A 23398-nucleotide genomic window follows, 5' to 3' on the forward strand; every position below is an offset into this window, starting at 1 on the left:
TGACTTATGAAAAGTTACAAAGGGCTTATGGAGAACATGTACTATCTAGGGCACAAATGTTCAGATGGCACAAGTCCTTTTTAGAACGCAGAGAACAAGTGGAAGACGAACCGCGTGTGGGAAGACCTTCAACCTCAAAAACGGACGACAATGTGGAAAGAGTGAGGTGAGATCGTCGATTGACGGTGAGAATGATCAGTAGTGAGTTAAATTTGAACGTGTGTACCGTCCATGAAATTTTAACACAAGATTTGGACATGAGAAAAGTGTGCGCCAAGATTGTTACAATGCACCATGTCACACGACAATCTCCATCTATGAATTATTGGCAAAAAAAAGCATTCCTGTGGTTCCTCAGCCCCCTATTCGCTGGATCTCAGTCCCTGTGACCTTTTTTTATTCCCGTTGCTCAAAAACCACTTGAAAGGCGCCATTTTGATACTTTGGATAATATCCAGAAGAGCGTAACCGACGAGCTAAAAGGTATTCCAGCAGAAGCATTCCAGCACTGCTACGAACAATGGAAACAACGGCTCCATTGCTGTGTAGCTGCCCAAGGGAACTGTTTTGAAGGGGATAACCTTTATTTGTAAAAATAATAAAATTCATCGTTTACAGAAAGTCAGTCTCTTTACTTTCCTAACAGACCACGTATATATATGTATGTATGTATGTAGGTAGGGTTTTCCTAAAGTCCTTCCCACATTTAAATTCACTATAACTTTTTAACAGAGAGATTTCAATTAAATAAAGTTTGTAATACACAGCAGTCTTTAAAGTTTTACCTGGCAACATGGGCGTAACTTGGGACCTAATTTTGAGGGGGAAGAATCAAACTGGGCCTAATTTTGAGGGGGCAGAATCAATCCTGGGGCTTAACTTTGTGGGAAAAGGGACTCGAAAAGTTTTCCATCCAATAAAACAGCATTCAGGATTATTTGCTAAATAACTGTGACATTTGGGAAATCACAAATATTACTTTTTATTCTTTTGCTCCCCAGGTCTCCTAACTTGTTACTTTTAATAAACAAACCTAAAACTTTTGAAGGGTTTTTGCCCCCACCAAGTTACGCCTATGCCTGGCAAGATGGCATCAATTCAGGAGAAGACAGTGCGTTCTGTGGTATGCAGAGCTGAAATTGTGCATTCTGGTGCATGAATTCCAAACCCACCAGAGGAATAGCCCAAAATTGAATGTGTGGTGCACTGTGTCAATGGATCACCTAATCGGGCCATTCTCCTTCGAGGAAGATATCGTGACGGGCAGTACCTACCTCAACATGCAGCAGACGTTTCTCCTTCCCCAGCTGATTGCACTTTGTATCAAGGATGACGTGCACTTCCAGCAAGACACAGACATTGTTCCCAGCACTGGTAACATATTTTCAGGAATGCTTTGACTTCAGGAACTCAAAGTTGAAAGACAACTCGAAGTCCTTGAATTGTGGAAGTTTCATCGAGATGGAAATTTTACCAGTTTCTTCTTATTTCATTTTCACCTTTACACATGTTTCCTTTGCTAATGTTAGCAGGGTTTAGTATTGAAGTGCCCTGCAGCAATTGGTTATTTTCTTGAGTTTGCATCAGTGCACAACTTGAATGAATTGGTGAGCATTTATCGTAACTATCTTCTTCTTGTGCTCAAGAATGACATTTTGAAACAAAACCATCCTTTACAGCATTCAAGGTCAATTATGTGTGTCCACCAGGTTCATCTTTGAAATACTCGGTCACGCATATGGTTCTTTTTATTAGGTGATTAGCTCTTGCAAGACTCCATACATCAGTCCTAGAGGTAGAAGAAATTCTGGACTCACAAGTCTTTTTCTCAAATGTATATACTGTTTACTACAGCTGTGCCTTTCAGCAATCATCTACCAGCACAGTGGTAGCGTCGTTGCCTTGTAATCAGGGGGTCCCGGGTTCGATACCCGGTGGAAGCACATAGTGGTTCGGATCCCACTTTAAAACTGTAGGTCCAGTACCGATTAGCCTTACTTTGCATAAAGTGGACTTAAAACACCAAATCAATGAATCAATCTAATATGGGGTTTGTTACCATGATCATGCTTCGTTGTTTACATCTATATCTATGTTAAGATTGCAGGATTCTTTATGGAGGGGATGGAATTGTAAAGGTGAATATTACATAGGCATCGTTCTAAGGGGAGGGGGTTGGCAGGTACAGAATAAAATATTTCGTAATTACCGTTTTTGTTTTAAAGTTGTTCAATGACAAAAAATGGTAATCTGGGTCCCATTTTAAGGACTAAAAATTTTCGGGGGCTGTAGCCATTTCAGCTCCCATTGCGTATGCCAGTGATAGACAATGAACAAGAAGAAGTATACGAGAGGCACCGATGTACGATAAAAAACTGGTAATAAGAGATGAAAATGTAAAGATTGGAAGAGAATAAATTTTTCGAAGCATGGGCGAAAAGAGTCTACATTGTGATAGTAAATGACAGCGGATTAAGGATAATAGATTCTTCTGCAAGCAAGAGGAAATGGGAATTATTATAAAGCCAACCCAAATCGTGTTTAAAAGTGACTAATTTGCATTGTTTTCTGCATTATAAATGTCAGAATTATTTTGAAAATAGCCGTTTATATTCCAGAATCGCAAAAACAATAACCTGAAGGGGGAAATAATGAAATGTGTATAATTCAAGGTTTTTCTCAGTGTCAGAAAATGTTGAATGTTTCCCATTGTCGGGAAACACCATTTGTCTCAAATGCTGGAATTTTAAAAAATTTCCATCCTACACACTCCTATAGAGCGAACACAAACAAAGGAACCTTCGACGAATAGTCTCCACACAGCTCTCCCTTCGTCTGTTCAACTCGGGCCGTAAGGAAGCATGCTCCACTCTGACCCTCCCCTCCACGGGGGAGTACGATACACAGGAGTCTGTGCAGGATTTTTTGCTTGTGGTTCCCCTATAGTAATAATTCACGAGGGTAAAGGTTAGAAATTTCTAGACACTGAAAATCGCAAATGCTATACAAAAATAGGGTTACCAGATCACTAAATGGAAAAATAGAACATAATGTCCCAAAATGTAGGATACAAACCATTTGCAATAAATAATACATAAATCTATGGAACACGTTAGAAAGTAATTTAAAGATAACACTTTTCATTAAAAGAAATGATTTCTTAATGAATTCTTAAATGCAAGATTTGCAAACTTGTAACCATCTAAAAAGGTACCTCTTACTACATGCTTTAACTGGTACTTCTCAGAGGATTCAGTTTTTCTCCAAATTTCAGGTTTAGTCAAAATATATTTGCGAGTTACTTGACAGTCAAGCTCTTTGAAACTATAGGGACCAGTACCAAACTTTTTACAGACTTTATGAAAAAAATATTCATCTCGCGAGTCCGTTGTACTGATGGTAATGAAAGTACTCTCTCATTGTACATCTGGTGATGTGTTGCATTATGACCTGTAATGGCAAACAAATATTCAACAATTACCGAAATTTGAAATGGTTCCAGAAGTTTCATCTTGGGTAGTTTTTAGTTCATTAACAGGATGTCTGCCAAAGTAACAAATACAAAATTCTTGACTTTTTCAGGACATTTGCTTGACTTTTTTTTTCGTTTTTCTTAACCTTTATTTATTCAACTCCTACTTCGGTAAAGTTGGAAATGAGCAATTAAGAAAATAAATATTATTTAATGAAAACCCCTTCCAAAAGGCCAGTTAAGATAAAAACTGAAGCTGTATTTAACAAGAGAAGTAGACCTTTATCTATTAATGCATCCTGGACTTCATTAGGCAGACTAGTGAAGCTCTGGCGTCGGTACTTAGTCAGTATAATCTTATGTGGGGCTTGTTGGTCGTCCCTATATGTTTGTGATTGTCCCTTCATCCTTTTTATCTTACCACCATTCATCCTCATCGCGATTAGCCAAAAGGACAGAAAAGTGAAGTAAAATAAACTAAGTCAACCAATCAGTCATTGTGATAGCAAAAATTCTTGACTAGAAGTATAATTTCTTGAATTTTTGTTGACTTTTTGACCTACTTGTTGATTTCTTTACTATTTCTTGACTGAGAGATACCTTGAATTACTTTTTTCTCTATACCCCACACTGTAAAAAGTTACTGTAAAATAAATGACATGATACCATAAAAATTCTACAAATCGGCAGTTTTCTAAGAAGTTACTAGCCGGCATGTAAATCGAGGAGCCGAGAAGTTTTGAGCATGTGCATGGTACTCGCCAAGACCACATGTACTGTACTACACTGTGACTCGTGAATCTGTGGACGGACTAATCCATTGTTCGCTGTTTCGATGTTTGCAATGTTTTGAATGTTATTTTGTGTGGATCTACATAAGAAGAAAATCTTGAAAGGTATGTACAATGTTTCTGTGCAAAATATGTAATATTCAGGTACGGACTTCGATTGCGTATGTCAAGCACAGCCAATTACATTCCAACGTACCTAATATAAATTTTCCATGTGGACGTGGACTTCCATTGTGTATTCATGTTTTTAAGTCTTACGATGGATTTAGAGCTCATATGCTCAGAGACCATGTGTTCCTACGTAAGGAAAGAAATTATGATGTACAGTACGAAGCTGCAAAATATTTAATGTGTTCGAAGAAATTCGAAAATATGAAAAGTTTGGCGGTGCACCTAAAATGCCATTTTTGTGCAGGTAGTGTTATCGAGTGCCCATTTATAAGCTGCAAGAAAATATTTGTAAATAAAAATACATATGCTTCCCATTTATCACGCAAGCACAGGGGTGAATATTTTAAGATTGTGCCAGGTAGTGAAATAAATACATGTGAGGAACATGATCATTTAAACACCACCGTGGAAACATTAGAACTGCCAGGTGATGAATTGTGTTGCAACGACAGTGAGAATTTGCAGCTCTTCGAGCAGCAATACCTAAAAAACTTGTCACTCTTTTATTTAAAACTTCAAGCAAAGTACTTGTTGCCAGCAAATACCATACAGAATATAGTCAGTGATATGAGACAAGTTCACTCATCTGCACAAAGTATCATGTACAGTGCTCTAAGGTTAAAATTAGCCTCACTTGAAGTTGATGAGAATTCCATCAAAGATGCAATATCTTCATTAAGCAACAATGATTTGTTTGCATCCTGCCACGATGGAAAACTTCACAGTTCAGCATCACGAGAAAGGTATTTTGAAAAAAAACATTTGGCTATGTAAGACCAGTACAATTATATTTAGGACATGATGCAAACCAAAAACCACGCTTTGCACAATATATCCCAATTCTTGAATCCATGAAGTCTTTGTTTGAAAATCATATGGAACATTTTTCGTTTAGTACACATAACCCACACAACCAATCAGAATTCGAACAAAGTAATTTTTTTTATGGATGTTAAAGATGGCAGTGTGTTTAAATCAAACCAACTCTTCAGACAAGAAGCATTCCAAATAATTCTGTACCAAGATTCTTTTGAGGTAGTAAATCCTTTGGGAGCAGCTCAGAAAAAACACAAAATTCTTGCTGTTTATTTTACCTTGGCTAATTTACATACATTCAAGCGTTCATCTGTGCAAGCGTTCAATTGCAGCTGGTGTTACTTTTTCGTGAAGCAGATGTTAAGACATTTGGACAGAAGGCAGTTTTTTCTAAACTAGTTTCTGACATAAAAGAGTTAGAAGAAAGTGGAGTGAATAACAAGAAGGGTACAGTGCTGTGTATTGTTGGAGACAACTTAGGATCTCATTTTATAGGTGGATTTGTGGAAAGCTTCAACTGTACTTACTGGTGCAGATACTGCCATGTAAAAAGTGAAGATTTTCACAATTGTCCTTATGACGTAGCTGCAAAACGTACTCCTGAATCATATGTTACTGATTTGGAATTTCTAAACAGTCATCCTCATGAGAAAGTGTCAAGAGGCATAAAATTTAATTCATGCCTTAATGAATTATTGTATTTTCATGTGTGTAATCCAGGACTACCCCCATGCTTGGGGCATGACCTTTTTGAAGGCATTGTGGCATATGATTTGTGTTTGTACATAAAATATTTCGTCAAAGAAATTAAATGTTTCACATATGATCATTTGAACAGGCATCTAAACAAGTTCCAATACAGTAACAACGAAGGAAAGCCATGTGATGTGTACCCTTCTTCGGAGAAACTCAATGGCACTGCAACACAGAACTGGGTTCTTTTAAGACTTTTCCCATTTTTCGTTGGGAAATTTATACTCCCTCTGTCCCATAATAATAGTCCGGTATGCCAAAATGGTAGTACAGGAATGACAGACGAAGAGGCAGATGGAAAGCACAATTTGTACTGATCCTTGAGTAATAAAGTTGTATGACTCATTCCCGTGTTTCATGTTCTTCTTCTGTATACACCAATGTCACAGTTTGAATATCGGACAATTAATATGACACAACAAACAAAAATGTACCGGACAATAATTATGGGACAGAGGGGAATGCTGTATGGATGCTCTTGCTAAAATTGAAAATCATTGTAGAGCTAATTTGTTCTCCATGCATTTCATCTGAAGATATTGCATACCTACGTGTGTGTATTGAAGAGTATATATATGACAGGAAGACATCTTTCCGTGCAACATCTCTACGGCCTAAGCATCATTTCCTGTGCCACTATCCGCAGCTTATTTTATGCTTTGGCCCCCTTATTAGGTTGTGGACAGTCAGATTTGAAAGCAAACACACATACTTCAAGAGATGTGCACGCCGTCTCCAAAAATTCAAGCTAAAAGCCAATGTGTGGCTGAACTTTTATCGAAGAGCCTTTTACTGTTGCAGAGAAGAGGATCTACAAGAGGAGATAGCCACCATCACTGAAATAGCCCTGAAACATGGCTACACTGAAGCACAACTTTCCACTTGGTGCAGTAAAGCGGAAATACAGGTCAGACACCCTAACAAACCACAATCAACCCATCCGCAAGCAACCCAGCCACAATCAACCTCCAGCAGCCAATATAAATGGTTTGCCTTCCCCTACCATCCCACCACTTCCAACCGCATATCCAAAGCCCTTCTCCTAAAGTAGCGCACAAACCCAATTCCAAAATAACTGATAAACTGAACGAACACAAACGGTACTTCCTCTTCCCCCTTGATAACCCAGGTGTATACGATGCAGAGTGTGAATGCAAGGCACATTACATCAGCAGGTCCATCAGATCTGTCAATGAAAGAATCCAACAGCACCTAACAGATGCGAAAAAAGCCCAACCCACTACTGGTCTTGCTAAACATATCAAATACAATAGCCATAACATTCAAAAGGTTCAAGTCAAACACACTGCCCACATGCTCGTAGACACCAAAATCAAGGAAACTCACACCATAATGCACTTCCAGCATGAGCTAAACATCGATAGCGGGCAAGTGCACCACACTTGGATTCCCCTACTACAACAGTTATAACCCGGAAATAGCAGATGACACAGACCCAGACGCACAGTTAACAACAGCGCACCTAGCGGCAGCCAGAGAACTACAAACAAAAGATGCATGCCAAGCGAAAAAGAAAAAACAGCTTCGCGGATAAAAGTGAGTACTAGTTTCTCCGTATTTATATACTACCGCGTCTCTCTTTTCCCAATTATGAATACTACGTATTAATATTTAATTTCAAGAGTCTATATTAGTGTGTACATTTTACCAGTGTGCAAATATTGAAATATATTTGTGAACAAAATTGTTACAATTAGGGCAGTGACCTGTCAAGAGAAAATTTACTAGGCTGTGGTCTTACCAAATTTGAGAATCACTTCACACTTCACACAAAGGAGAGCAAGAGTGCAAATATTTCTTTGTTGAGTGCTCAATGATTTTCAATTTTAGATATAGTTCGAGAAAGCATAGACATATTGAAGGTACATTTAATACGTGTGTTGAAAGATGGAGCGATATTTTCTATTGTATAATTATTATTTTTTTTGTTTGTTTTGTGCTCATATTTGAATGTCAAATTCAAACACAGGATTTTTTCATAGTATTTGATTGGTTTACAAAAAGATATACAAAACTACTCTAGTTGTGTGAATATGCGTATGCTATGTGTGAATATATGCTATGTCTATATATGTAATAAGCCTACTAAAATATGAATATACCACTTGGAAAAAAAGTCCATGCCAAAAATCTGGGTTTTTGCAGCTACAGCCTGTATCGAGCTATGAATTCCATGTTGAAATTTCTATTTTCAATTTAGAAATGAGTGTCTTTTCACACTAGAGAGATTAATTAAAGCTGTGTAATAAAAAAAGTACTGCCAACTAATGTACTTGCATTGATTTGAAAAACACTTTTGGGGGAGGGGCGAGAGTCCAACGAAAAAGCAATTTCTTTCAGACTACTTGCTAGTTAACCAGTAAGTAAGGTTTATATGTAACAGAAACTAAAATGTCTGATGTCATGAATTTCATGAAGACATGTTGAGCAGCTACTTGTCAACAGTTAAAAGCCAATCGTGTTTAAATCTGGAAACTAAGACTGTTCGTGCACATGGAGGAGCACGTAAAAATTCATGTACCTTTCAGAACATGATGATGATGAGAATGACATATATAACATGCCAATTTGTGAAGAACTCATGATTGACTATAAATGTGCCACTTCCAATTTAAAGACATCTTCAAGGTAGAACTCTTTACAGAAGAGGACAATTTATTTTCCTATTGTGAGCCCCACAAGGCTTAAATATTTCAGCATATTAAGTGCATAATGGTCTATTTAAATAATCATCTCCTCCAAGATTACTGTCTAGATTTTGACCATTTCAAAGAAAGTAGCCTGTGAAAAAAATTAAAACAATTTGTTACTTGTAAAAAGTTTATTAGTGTAGCAAGTGTTTGTAAATATGTTACTTATGAAACTACCTGTTGCTGAATGGCAGAACCAATTGTCATAAATTTCTGTGTGTGCAGTACCAGGGGAAGGTATAAAATTGTGCTGGACTGGAAAAAAATAGCCGTTGGTGTGTGATTGAATGTGATTGTACAACTTGCCTAAGACCACTTGTAATATATTACATAACTTGAATATCAAACACCAGTGACAAAAGCATGAAGATATTTTATATTTCATCTATATTCAACCTGGAGCCAACCAGCCTCAATGGTGGACCTATACATTCAAATCATCGGTAAGACATGGAAAGTTTTATTGTATTTGTTTGTCCATCGATTTATGAATAAACTATTCACTCTGAAAGTTGCAATATACATATAGAGCTATAAAAGTAACTTGAATGAGAAAATATTCAACGTGTAGATACACAATTGACTATTTAAGACACTTCCAATTTCCTATCGATGCGGTGAATTTAAGAACTTCTAAGAACAATAATATATCAAATATGACATTCTTCCTCATACTTTGAAATTTTCCTTACCATGTGATAAAACTGTATTTTGTTTTGCAGTTATATTTGAACAAATCCAACAAATTTTGCAGATGGAGGTTCTGAAAACAAGAATCAGCAATGTTCTCCCTTCACTGAATGATCTTACATTAGATATGGTGGCTAACAAACTATTGGAATGCGGTTTAGAAGGAGAAGAGAATTTATGCTATGTCCAAGAGTGTGACTTGTTAGATATATTAAGACCAATCCAAGTAAGAAAATTACTGGAATCCTGGAAGAAAATAGGTATGTCGTGTACTAAATTTTCTGTGCTTTTGAAAAATGACATTAGGCTTTGTAAAAACATTTTTAAAGAAATTCCAACATTGTCTGTTGAATGTTGCAGAAGTATTAGCATCAAGTTCAGGTTTGACCAGAACTTGAATCTGGTCAAATCAGCATTTTTCGCTAAGATCTGTATATAGTACAGCTATGCTTATATAGCATTGTTTATGTGCCCCGCAGCACCTTCACTCTCATCTAATCATCACTATTCCTGAATTGACCAAGAAGGATAGAAATACAATATTTTTATACATATATTCAATCAGAAAATGAGTAAACTCAAATCAGACAATCTAAAAGAGGGCAGAAACTTTAGAGCATTGTTTCCCAAACTTTTTGTTTCACGGTGCCCTTAGTGTTTCAAGATATTTTCGCAGCACCGAACTTAGACTATAGGCCTAATTAACACTTGCAACGCCCAGTTAGTGTTAGGTTGCTTGCCTTAAGTTTAAAAATACACCCATATTTCAAATTTAGAGACATTTTACATGTAAAAAGTACTAAAACTATGTGCAGACTAACAAGTATCATTTCAGTGAAAATACTGGAACATTTCGCAAGGCCCTTGTAAGCCAGCCATGATGCCCCAGGGTGCCGTGGCGCACACTTTGGCAACCACTGCTCTTGAGGATAATTGAAATAGTGTGTTAGTTTTTAAATATTGTAAACCATAGTAAACTACTCTTTCTCAAGGAAAGCAATGCATACTGAGTTGACAATTACCCAGTGATATTTCAAACTTCTGCTATTATGGGGTAGCAGTAATGGTGATCAATACACCATTGATTAAATAATTTCTTAAATGTTATAGCTAAAATTCTATTTTATATAGTTAACTATTAACATCTGAATTACATGTAAATAATTAATTCTGCTTTTAGATGAGTGCTCGTTACCGAGTCTCAAATTCTTTTCATGGTAAGTACAGCCTACACGAATACATATTTCTTAGTATGTGCTTATAAATGCATAGAACTCATATTGTATCGTAAATTTTTTAAACTAAATTTTAATATTTTGTAAAATATATGTATTTTTTTTAAAAAAAATCAAATTGAAAAATTCTGCAACATCGTTTCGTGTTCAACTTGTTTTTCAATCCAACCTGCATGTCAGATAAACACATGAATCTTTATGTGTAATAGCATTTTTTCAGGGTTAGTAAGTCCAGTGCTCATACACTTATTATATGGGGTAGGTGCTTTTTCCTTGAACCTCGGGGCTAGCTGGGAGGTGCTCTTGTGTTTAACACGGTTGGAACAAGACACCTGGGAAGATGCTTTGTGTAAAATTTCTCAAATTCACCCACACTTATAGCACTACTATAGATCTGGAAGTCATGGAATATTAAATATGGTTTATACTTGCAGTGATTTTGATATTTTCACATATTTGTAAACCCTAATTTAATGCAACCCATAGTCATAAGTAAAACAATATCCTTAAAAATTTGATGTTGCACGCCATAGCTTCCATAACAATAACCCATGATGTAACAACCCGTGACGGCCAGTGTCTACCTACCAACTGCTGGCCTCACCACCAGAGGTGGTAGATGATCCAACCACCTGTGGTCAGCACCACGAACCCCAGTTGTTGTTGTAGGTATTCTGTGACTGGGTTACGCTACTCATTCATAGCTCCCAAATGTTTTCACAATGGTGGGTGGCCACCATTCCTGTGCACAGGCTGAAATCTAAAGAGAAAAGTTGTTTTGCTTCTCCCAGGAGACTCGAACCCGAGTGCATCCCATAGCCCAAGTCCAAAGTTTGCACCTTAGACCATATGAATATGGAACCTCAACTTACATATTCTGCGCATCCTGTATATTATACTCACACGTCGAAGGGAGGGGCAGAGTGGAGTATGCTTCCTTATGGTCTGAGTTGAACAGATGAATGGGACTATGCATGAAGGCTTTTGGTTGAAGGTTCCTTTGTGGTCACGTCTAACAAACTATATACCAAAATCTTCTGTATTCTTTGAAAGTTTTGTGCTGGAAGCAAGCTTGTTTCTTTAGCTGTTATTTTCTCATGTTAAGTGAACCAGTTACCCTCTAGAAACTCAGATAATTAGTGAATTCATGAATTAATTCTCTCATAAAAACATTTCACTTGTTGAAATTAAAATAATTATGAATAATCATATCTGAAGAAAAAATATTATACATCAGTATGTAGAGATCTACTACCGGTAGTTGCCAAATATTTTTCAATTTTTGTTCTTTGAAATCTTTTTCATATTGACACTGATTCAATTCCTGGTTTGCCATTTTTTGCAGTATGATGTTCATTTTCCCCTTTTTTTTGCAGGAGATCAACCTCAGGAATTTTCACCTCCAATACAGGCTCCAACTTCTAATAATGCTGTTGATGCCACAGTGAATTCAAATCGACAGCCTCAAAATTCAAATTTTGACGCAGACTGGGCCTATACATTCCAGGTGCCTTGGGATTCAATGCCCAAAGCACTTATGAATGATTTAAAAAAGAATCGAAGGCGTCACCCTGCTGCAAGAAGGCAGATGGTAAGGATTGTCGTAGAGCACATACACAAGATATGGAAAAGGCCATTGATGAAGCAGATAGAAATTATTGCAAGAATCATTACTCAAAAATTTCCTGAATGCTTTCTAGATAGGATTGATGGCGTGATTGTAGGAAGTGGCTGGGATTCTCTGCAACGGCAGCTATCATTAAGGTCAGAGAATGTCAATAGGAAAGTTGAACCTGTGAAGAAAAATCAACAAATTCCTACACAAGAGCCTAATATAGTTCGTCATATTGTCAGGGACAGTTATGGTTGTGTGAATTGGCAGCCCAGTGAACCTGATGATGATGATCAACGAGCTGTAATTTTTCACAGACAGAGATGTCTCATTAATTCTGGGGCCTCTTTATCGGAGATACAGGAGAAGGAACCAGAGCTTCTTGAAGTTAAAGCCATTTTGGACCATTTCCAAGAACTTGTGAACATTGACATCAAGCAAGCTTCGGGGACTGGATTCAGCAGCAAGGGGCCAAGGCTTGTTAAGTTTCTGGTCCACTCAAAGTTAAAACACATGCAGAAGTTGCTTCAGGATTTGGAAGAAATTGAAGATGAAGACCTTAGGTACAGCTCTGACAATGTCTTGAAGCAGATCCAAGGATATTTCCAAGAAGATGGAGTTTTATTCAGGTATGTAGAGGTATTTAAGATTTGTTAACATTTTGTATTCTTTCATCTATGAAATCTATATATACATCTATAAATACTCTAAATATTGAAACATTGCACATTGCATTGCATTGCATGTTGACAACTGATGTGAGGATGCATGAAAAAACTTTATGGAAAGTCAGACTTCCCTCTCTCAGAAAGATTAGTTACCACACAGAAACCCTAACACCATTTTCTACACTCAGTTGCTCTTCTGAAATAAGTAAAACTACTTGCAAGAAATATATCTTTTGTGAAACCTTCAACATAGCTCAGCATATCCAGGAAAATTGTTTTCATTGTCTAAAAATATATATATTTGTTCCTAAGAAACAATAAAAATACTCCATAAGAAGTAAGTAGGTACAGTTTAAGTTAGAAGTAGGTTCAAAGAAAGAAGTAAATCAAGACACATGTTTGGACTACTAAGAACTTAGTGTAATTATATGAAAATGGAATATTGCAATTAATGAATCCATTCATAAGTTACTCTTATGTGTTTTCTTAAAATACATGAATAGTGTTGGTATACATCAGGCATGTCAAACACGCGGCCCGCGGGCCGCATGCGGCCCTCGATATATTTTTGTGCGGCCCCTTTGCTATTACCTGTTTTTAAATAATAGAGCCTTCAGATGTAGTAGTTGCTAAAATATCTGTGTTATTATGTAAGACGATGTGAAATTTCACACGTTTTCCTCTTGGACAGGATATATCCGTCGGTAGGTGAAAAAAGGTGGTCGTGTTGCATTATTGGGGTGGTTGACGAATGTAGTTGACGATTACCAGTTGTTCAGAGCCCAAGGCTAAGTCATCTGCCTACGCAGTTTTTCCTCCGGAATCTAGAATGAGGGGAGGGTTGAAGGGAAAGAGGAACAAGCTGCCTTCGCCCGAAAACCTACTAAAGTAGCTCAAGAAAGCGAAGCTGCGGTACGAGCAAGCTACGCATTGTCGGAGTTGATAGCTAAACAGTAAAAACCTTTTGCCGAAGGCGAGTTTATTAAACGGAAATAGTTAATCCCGCAAGTGTAAAAGCTTTTCAAGGCATTTTAGTATCCCGCAACACGGTTGCTGAAAGAGTAACCGAACTGGCCTGTGATTTGAGTGATCAAATTAAAACAAAAGTGTCAAATTTCATTGCTTATTCCATCGCTTGTGATGAGAGTACAGACATCGGTGGTGTAGCTCACTTAGCTGTGTTTCTTCGTGCTTGTGATGAGAAGCTATTGGACATTGTACCATTGCATGACACTACTACCGGTGAGGATATATTTATTGCTGTTCGTGAACTTTTGCGTAAGTATGATGTACCTCTGTCAAAGTTATCCTGTGTAGCTACTGATGGTGCCCCTTCAATGACGGGGAAAAAACAATGGTTTTGTGACAAAACTGCAAAACGAATTTCGTGAAACCTGCGATAAACACATGTTCCATCATGTGCATTGCATCATTCACCAAGAGGTCAAAAGTAATCAACATGGAAAGTGTGATGAAGCCTGTGAAAAAACTATCAACTTCATAAGCTCCCGTGGCTTAAACCAGCGACAATTTTCTGCTTTCTTAACAGATTTAGAAAGCGAATATTCTGGAGTGCCCTACTACACAGAAGTTCACTTGGCTATCGTGTTCTATAGTTCTTGAAAGATTCTGGAACTTCAAAGATGAAATATGCGAATTTTTGGAAATGAAAGAACAAGACACCAGCCTTTTTTCGCAACCAACGTGGTGACAAGATCTTTCCTTTCTTGTTGATATAACGAAACACTTGTGAGATTTAAATTTGAAACTGCAAGGAAAAGATCAAATAATCACCAACATGAACGAGTCAAAACATTCGAGCGTAAGTTATTGCTTTGGGAAAAACAGTTAAGAAACGAAAACTTGACGCACTTTTAAATTTGTTCTAAATACAGATAAAGTTCAAAGGACCCTGTTTTGTATAAAAAGTACGCCGAAAAAATTCAGGTTTTGAATACTGAATTCGGGAAAAGGTTCCACGATGTTCGTTCTTTCGAAGACCAGATCTCCCTGTTTTCAGCCCTGTTTACGACTGACGTAGAAAAAGTAGCAGCACATTTGCAGATGGAAGTAATTGAAATTCAGTGCGACTCAACTTTGAAACAAAAGTACAGCGAAGTGGGTATCCCTGACTTTTACAAGTACTTGCCTGCACGTTTTCCAGAAACCCGTAAATTTGGGTGTGAAATAATTTCCATGTTCGGTAGCACTTACCAGTGTGAAAAACTTTTCTCACTCGTGAAAGGAAACAAGTCACCAACGAGATCCAGATTTTCAGACGTTCAACTTAGCTGTGTTCTAAAAGTAGCTGCTTTGAATAAGATGTCTCCTGATATTGATAAGTTGGTGGCAGAAAAAAGATGCCAGCTGTCAGGCAAGAAGCAATGATCAAGTTTCAATGAATGTTCAATATACTTTATTAAGTGTTATGTTAGTCATTCTTTAAAATAAAGTATTAAAGATAATTTAATTTTTTTCCTTGCGGCCCACCCTATCTAACTCTACTGACTATTTGGCCCAGTTCATATTTTGAGTTTGACATGCCTGGTATACATATTTGCAAGAAATTTAATGTTTTTCTGTTTCCAGTAAACAACACTACCCTGTGAAGTTCCCAGAGAAGTCCTTTCTAAGAAAGGAAGGTAAGTTTGTGTGTTTGTGGTAAGTTCAATTGTCTCATGACATGACATTCATTTTGTAACACGTCCCCTCTCATATTGCATTTATTTTAACTCTAAAAAACCTGGTACACACAAAATTCCTGCCACACTGCTTACATGTGATTCTTGTTCCAATAGGTCAGTTTCAATCCAGTTTCTGAGATCTTAGATCTTAATCAGAAATTTTCCAGTTCAAAATATTAAAAATAAATCTTCAAGTGGGTTAAAAATTGAGGTGCAAATGTTTACAATCTCAGTATTGGAAGCTTTCATTTTCTTCAGTGTGCTCCTGCTTGTCAACTTTCCAATTTCATCCATTAATGCATTGTACCTTCCCTTCTATTTGTAACCCATTTGATTGATTCATTGAGTTATTGTTTTAAGTCCACTTTATGCACAGTAAGGCTAATCAGGACTGGGTCTACAGTTGAATGTTGGATCCGGACCATTGCCTTCACCGAGTTCCGAACCCAGGACCTCCCTTTATTTCAAGGTGACGACTCTATCACTGTGCCATTGGGAAGGCCCTATAACCCATTTGAATAGCTACTTTTATTTTTTTAAGCTCTGAGGAAGGTCCAGAAAACTGGGAACAAGAGCCACAAGTAAATATATCTTTTTATTTTCTAAATTTAGAGTAGAATCTGAATCCGTGAAATAAAAGTTGCATTGGAAACTGAAACAGTAAACAATTTTGCTGGGAAATTTGTAATATTACCTACTACATTGTTAGAAGTTGACTTCTGAGATAAATAAAAATGAATTATTGGAATATATATTAAATGTTATTTAAATATTTCAGTGTTGTAGAATACAACTTCTCCACCTATCAATCCATGCACTCACCTCATTTACTTTTCACGTGAGTGAGTGTGAGGAGGAAGCATGGAATTTAATAATTACTTTAAAATATGTCACTAGCACGTTCTGTCAATAGTGAAATTTCATCTTGAGACACAATGTTGCCACTTACTAATACAAACTTGTGTAAATATTTAATATTAAGACTACAAATTCTTTCACAGTAGATGAATTTACATTCTTTGAAGTAGTCTTTCATCTGTACACTGAATTCTATTTTTTTGTATCATGTTCGTACAATGAATATTCTGAATACAATTCCTCATTTTATTGTTATAGGATCATCCTTAATGGATTCTACAAGATTTATGCTTACAATTGAGCAAGAGGTGAGAATCGAGAGGATAGTACGAGGGCCATTATTTATATTTTGAGCCTTGGCAACACTGATTGAAGTTAGGTGCGATTTGACGTTTGCACGGAATCGTCTGGCATTATTGACCATAACTTACTTCAAATGTTTTGTCAATAGCTTGATTTGTGTTGTTTATGTTGCCTTGGAGATTGCGCGACAACAATAAAATGGAATTAACTTGTGAACATTTTTTGTGTGATAATTTTTTACGATTTTCGACGTGGATTATCAAGACAAGAGTGCATCGATCAACTTACTTCCACATTTGGCGATGAAGCCCCATCCTTTGCCACTGTGAAACGCTGGTATAACGAATTTAATCGTGGCCGCCATTCACTCACCGACGAGATTCGCGAAGGTCGTCCAAAATCAGTTGTTGTTCAAGAAAACATTGATGCTGTGCAAAACCTAATACTGCAAGATCGTCATGTGACATACTGTGAGATTGAGGCAACCATAGGCATTAGTTCCACCAGCATATATAAAATATTACATGATCATTTAGCTGTGAGAAAGGTATGTTCTCGTTGGATCCCACACAATTTGACAAAAACTCAAAAAGACGCTCGCGTCAATTGGTGCAAACAAATGCTCAATAAATACAATCATGGTGCTTCAAAAGACGTATATAAGATTGTAACAGGTGACGAATCATGGATATATGCATATGAGCCGGAACGTAAACAGCAGTCGACTGTATGGGTGTTTCAAGATGAACCCAATCCAACAAAAGTTGTTCGCGCTCGAAGCACATCGAAACAAATGGTCGCCTGTTTTTTTCGGGAAAACTGGTCATGTGGCAACTGTGCCTTTAGAGGAACGTAGAACGGTCAACTCTGAATGGTTCACAACAATTTGTTTGCCAGAGGTCTTCGGTCAAATACGGAAAACAAACAAACGCCGTCGGATCATTCTTCATCAAGACAATGCCAGCTGTTACACATCTCGTCTAACAACCGACTTTATGAACAGTCAAAAAATCGAATTGATGGGTCATCTGCCGTACAGTCCTGATTTGGCACCCAATGACTTCTTCTTGTTCCCGAATGTCAAGAATAAATTGCGTGGACAACGATTTTCGTCGGCGGAAGACGCCATTGATGCGTTCAAAAACCATATTATGGAGGTGTCTCAAGAAGATTGGAAAAACTGCTTTGACAAATGGTTCGAACGAATGCAAAAGTGTATTGACCATAAAGGAGAATACTTCGAAAAACAATAAAGCAGTTTTCAATGCCAAATTCCTTTTTTTTCATTGTTAGGCTCAAAATATAAATAGTGACCCTCGTAGACTTCCTGGAAGCGGTATCAGTGTTATTTGCCTCATTTTATGTATTTGCTAGGGACGTTCAATATATAAGTTTCCCTGTGCTATAAAATATTGTATAAAGCAGTGCCATTAAAAAGAAGCACATGGTTGACAAGCGCCATCCTTTGTCTACAAGGAACAACAATCGATTCGTTATCAGACGTGAAGGTGCATGCGCTCAAGGGCGAAAAGTAAATGCTTGTTCGGAAAACACGGGCTCGCGTCATAAGGAGTTAAGAAGCATGGATGCTAAGGGTGTTCTGCTGATGGACTTTTTGGAGCGAGGAAGAACAATTAATGCTGACCGTTATTGCCAAACATTGGATAAACTGAAAAACGCAATTCGACATAAGCGACCAGGTCTTGTGTCAGCTGGTGTCATTCTTCTTGACGATAATGCTAGCCCCCTCCCCCCCCCTCAGCAGTGCAAACACAACACAAAATTGAAGAATTGGGGTGGAAACGGCTGCTCCACACTCGATACAGCCACGATTTAGCGCAGAGTGTTTTCCATCTTTTTCCGGTGTTAAAGTCTGAATTGCAAGGTTACTGTTTCAAAACAGATGAAGAAGTGAAGCGTAATGTGACAGTAGTGCTCAATGGCCAGAGCCCTGATTTTCTTGCAAAGGGTATGGACAAATTGGTGCAACGGTGGGATAAATGCCTGAATCTCTATGGGGATTATGTGGAGAAGTGAGGAAGGATCCTCCTACACATGTATGTATAGTTTTCTAATGTATCTTAAAAATAAAATTTTTTACAGCATATGGAAACTTATATATTGAACGACCCACGTAACATGGAGTACCCATTTGAGGCATCCAATACATTGGAATTTGTCCAAAGGTATGTTTATTATATTGTGGATAGAGTGCTGCTCAAAATTGGTAGTAAATTGATAGGTAGAGAGCATGTAACTAAAATAATTTTTATATTTTAATATTTTAATAAAATATTCATATTATCCTGTCATGGAACTTGTAAAAAGCAATTGTTTGCATTAATGGAAAAATGCTTTCAGTGCTGAACCCATAATTGAGATAGCAGACATTCTGAGTTTGAGTCTGGATATTGGTATGGATGTTATCATGTTGCATATCAAAACTTTGATCCTTTCACATGTTGGTACTCATGTCTCATAGAAGATGAAAACAATAACAGTACTATGTTTCTGACTTAATGCCCTGGGTATGTAGGAGATGATCTTCTATTAAGGCATCCAAAAGTAAACTTCACTCCCCTGCAGTGGCAGTCCCTCCATGGAACAGAGGGAACAGGCTGTTCCCTCCTACTTATCGCCCATTGAAGCTATTTTAATTATCTATATTAACATAATAAGAACACTTCTTTCTCCCAAAATCAACATGCCGAAGAAAACTTTCACCGTGACTGGACGTTTGTTTACTTCACCTACCCTCGTTGTTCCACCCTCTAGTGCCTGACGCCGAGTATTTCCGACCACGCACGAAGGTAAACGATCCTCATGGTCCCACTTCCCACCAGGGAAGCTGAATTCGATTTCCTTCAAGTTTTTAATTTGTTGGATGAGGTATAATCCACTCTTCAATATCAACAGTAAGTCTAAAATTGGCATGGAAACTTTGGTGAAATCTCAGATTGTCAAGAGATTTCTGTAGTGGAGAGAGAGTTCGAAAATTAAATTTTGGAGACTGCATTTAGCGATATGATATCCACACATTTTCGACCCCGAACGTGCCAAACGGGGAAGCTGGAAAAGACTAAATATCTCTGGATCTTAAGAAAGTTTTAACATTCCATTAAATTAATATTCTTGAAAGCCTGCAAAGGAATGGATTTAAAGATTTTCTTGCTCGCTTCGATCGCAATGATATGTTACTAGGATGCGTGTTTGGCGCTTGAATGAGGTGAATGTGAAGTTTATATACTATAGCTGCATTACAAGACAATATATATTCTCGATTATGATGAACGATTTTAGGGGTGGTCTTGAGTGATGGGCACCCCTGTTTAGGAAGGAGGTGCAGATCAAGTATAGTGTTCAGTAAAGCTAAGAAAGAAGTTACTTTCAGTAGACACGCTGTCGTAATTAAATACGTCGTGGGGATTACGATATGGTTTAAGGGCACAAATTATATGATTTGGAGGGGATGCGCCATTGGCCTTGGGGGGGAGCACCCCTCTATTTAGTTCATTTCAATAAGGGTTGAATTTTACTTGGTCTACTGTATTATATTACGACGGGTATGGGAGGGGAGGGGGCAAGTGCAGGTCACCTGTTCCCGTGTCTGATTTAGCACCGCATGCCACTGCTCCCCTGTAGTACACCCTGGTAACCCTTTTTTGTAAACCAATGAGAGACTGGCACCTGAACCTTCAGCCAATATAATCCTCTATAAGGCTGTGTGTTCTTATGTGTGCTGAGTGCCCCTTTGCAGCCTCTGCTTTTAACATGGGGTAGGAAATTCTATTCCTCTGAGATGAGTGTTATTTTTATTTTTGTCAAGGGGCTAGACCTTGAATAATGTGATGGGTGCAAAATACCGGGTGTCTACCAGTCAAGAAAGTCAAGAAATTATTATTTTTGCTATTTCTTACAGTATAGTGAATTTACATTGTTATATACCTGTACCTGGCTTTGGTAAAATTGAATATTTGGAAATTTAAAATTGTATTGAGTTTCTTGAGAATTACATTTGATTTGAGAAAATATTTAAAAAAATAATGTGTCTATTCCCCATTTAGAATGAAGTCTGAAGCATTAATTTTTACATGAATTAATAATTGTTATGGTTCCTTTGAACTGTGCTGTTTCTTAATATATACAGAATAACTTTTACTATTAATGGAATGAAAATATTTTTTCTGTGCAAAATTAGTCAGTAAAATACACAAAATGCAAGTAATAAAAATTCAACACAAGAATCTTACCTCCTTACCCTGAAGTTAAAACTGTTTGATGTATATCTTACACTATTTAACTGTAGATATATTGCTACGGAAGTTGCAGAAATAATTTTTAAGAGTATAATATTCATACTTAAGGACTGGATAAATGATTATCAAGTTATATTGTGTGCATTGCCTTCTACTGTCGTTGAAGAGAATGCAGATGAACATGCAGAATGCAGTGGCGATGCTACATAAAGGGCAACTAGGGCACTGCCCCACAACAATTTTAACATAAAAAGTTCATCTGAAGAGACGATCGGTATATACGCGTAAATATTTTTTTTCCCTTCAACCCCTACGTTGCTGCAACCAGACTTACAGGGTATGCACCCTGTGCGAGGTTAATATATTTCTCTGTCCTGTTGGAGAGAGTCCAATCTCGGCTCTGCCCCGGAGACGTGACGTCACTGATTGATCCAAACATTTACAGCATAGGCAAGGGACGGTCCCCTCACAATGGAAAAGCGCAAAATTCGTAGCCGTCTCTGGGCAGTGAACGAGGTGCCCTGCCCATTCATGTTTGCCTCCTTCACCGTTCAGTGTTTCCAACGCTTGGCAGGCAGTTCATTCGTTCTTCCAGCCTGCAGCAATAAGATAGAAAAAAATCCCTCGAATGCTTTTCTTCGCGCTTGTTCCGGCGACCTGAAAAGTTGACAACACTTTTTATTGCACAAACTAGTCCCTCGTATTTTTAAAAAGATCCTCCTTTCTTCCCATTGTATTACGGATTTGGATTTGAGTTAGTGTGTGAGTTTGCGTTGCGTTCCGTCTGTGCGTATTGGTCGCTTATGAAATAATTAGTTTTTCGCGATTTTATAGTTACTGTATGTGTTTATTTATTTGTGTAATTGTGTCTGTGTTCCAGCAACTTGACATGCAGAATATCTTCGTAAGTATAAACGAACTTTTTGGGGGTACATGGCCAATGTAAAGTATTGTAACTGAACTTAACGCTGCATCATCTTCCTAGTTAGTCATTGATATTAGTGGATACTTGGTGAATATGACATTGAATCATGTAGAAACTTTAATATCTATGCCTTTCAATTCATTGACAATGGAAGAGAAACTGCAGTGTAACATTTTTCTAATCATTCCAGTATCTACCCAAAGTTTAGTTACTGCAAGCGTATAGGGTTCCGACGTCAGTATTCGAGGTTTTTTTTTTATTCATGTAATTTGTTCCATATGTTGCTGATTTTTCGTATTCCTACGTAGTGAGTATTTAATGCTCTTTGGAGAGATATCTTGATCAGAATGTTAATTTTATTCCAAATTGTTCGAACAATTTACTTACTCCATATCAAGGAACTCCCCTCAAAAACCTTAAAGAGGAATATAGAGGTAAACTGCCCCCCCCAAAAGAAAAATGTGCCCTGCCTGACTGAAAAGGCACGCGCCGCCCCTGGCAGAATGCTTCTGTGGTACTTCTAGCAGAAACAAGTCTATCTTATGGAAAACCGATAAGAGGTTGGTCGCCAGTGAAAATTTGAAAACAACCATTCCATACCTGATCCATTATATTAGGATTTGCTATTGCTGCATGCATTTATATGTGATTGAATGTCCACCACAATATTGAAATGGCTCACTACATGAGGCATATTTCTCATACAACCAGCCTGCAGCCTGTAAGTGATTACATCCACTATTGCCAGATAGAGAATATGTGAGACCTTTCATGGAATGGTGGCAATTTTTACCACTTTTTCACATACGTACTTAACATTATGAGTTAAATGTGTCCAATGGTAAGTTGAATGAAGTTGTGGCATTTGCACTCAGTTTTATAATTATATACTTTTCTTCCCAGGTGTCTACTTGGCATTAATCCTGCTGAGGGTTCCAAGGTGGAGAAAAGGAAGCAGAAGAAAACGTTCATAATTTCACCAAAGATGTTAAAGTTGATCAACTCTTTGGCAACATTTGAGTGGGCATCCTAATAATTTCAAAAGCATCAGAGGAGAAACAAAATGTGTATATTAAAATTAAATAAAATAAATGAAGAGTATATACTTTTTGATTTTATTAAATGTGTCATTAGTTCATACACTTTAAAACTGACACGAATTCAAACGGTAATGGTAAGACTGCAAGATCACACCAGCAGCAGAGGTGGAAAATTGGCAGTGATCTCAATAAAAGTCAGTCTTTTGTTGTCCTGTTATTTGTCATTTTTTGGTGTTAAATTTGCAATTTATACATTAATGACTGCAATTTGTGATTTGCTTTTATTATTGCATTTTTTTTAGTACTGCCACTGAGATGACTAGTTTTTTTCAAGTCAGTAAAGGTATATTTTTATCAATTTCCCTAAGTTAATAAAATATATTATTGTACTTACAAGTGGCATGCCCATGATT

General features: G+C 37.4%; 2 protein-coding genes across 3 annotated transcripts in view; both read left to right on the top strand.

The window, feature by feature from the left end:
• Positions 1 to 22986, top strand: part of LOC145978964 (vacuolar protein sorting-associated protein 26C) — a 54847-nt gene extending 31861 nt beyond the window's left edge. The window contains exon 8 of one of the 2 annotated variants that reach the window (XM_083112001.1): positions 22849 to 22986. The gene's annotated coding sequence lies outside the window, so the exon portion shown is untranslated. Of the gene's footprint in view, positions 1 to 1001; positions 1020 to 22848 lie in introns of those variants that run through there. The other variant, XM_083112003.1, reaches the window with a different exon arrangement.
• On the top strand, positions 5035 to 22978 carry LOC145978746 (uncharacterized). The gene is made up of 8 exons (XM_083111554.1): positions 5035 to 5177; positions 5570 to 5769; positions 9437 to 9664; positions 12016 to 12880; positions 15509 to 15561; positions 16720 to 16769; positions 18868 to 18950; positions 22849 to 22978. The coding sequence occupies exons 1-8, from the start codon at positions 5035 to 5037 to the stop codon at positions 22976 to 22978; spliced, it is 1752 nt and encodes a 583-aa protein (XP_082967680.1).
• Positions 22987 to 23398: the final 412 nt, after the last annotated feature.

This window comes from Lepisma saccharinum, chromosome 25 (assembly GCF_977018435.1).
Source record: "Lepisma saccharinum chromosome 25, izLepSacc3.1, whole genome shotgun sequence".
Lineage (NCBI taxonomy): Eukaryota > Metazoa > Arthropoda > Insecta > Zygentoma > Lepismatidae > Lepisma > Lepisma saccharinum.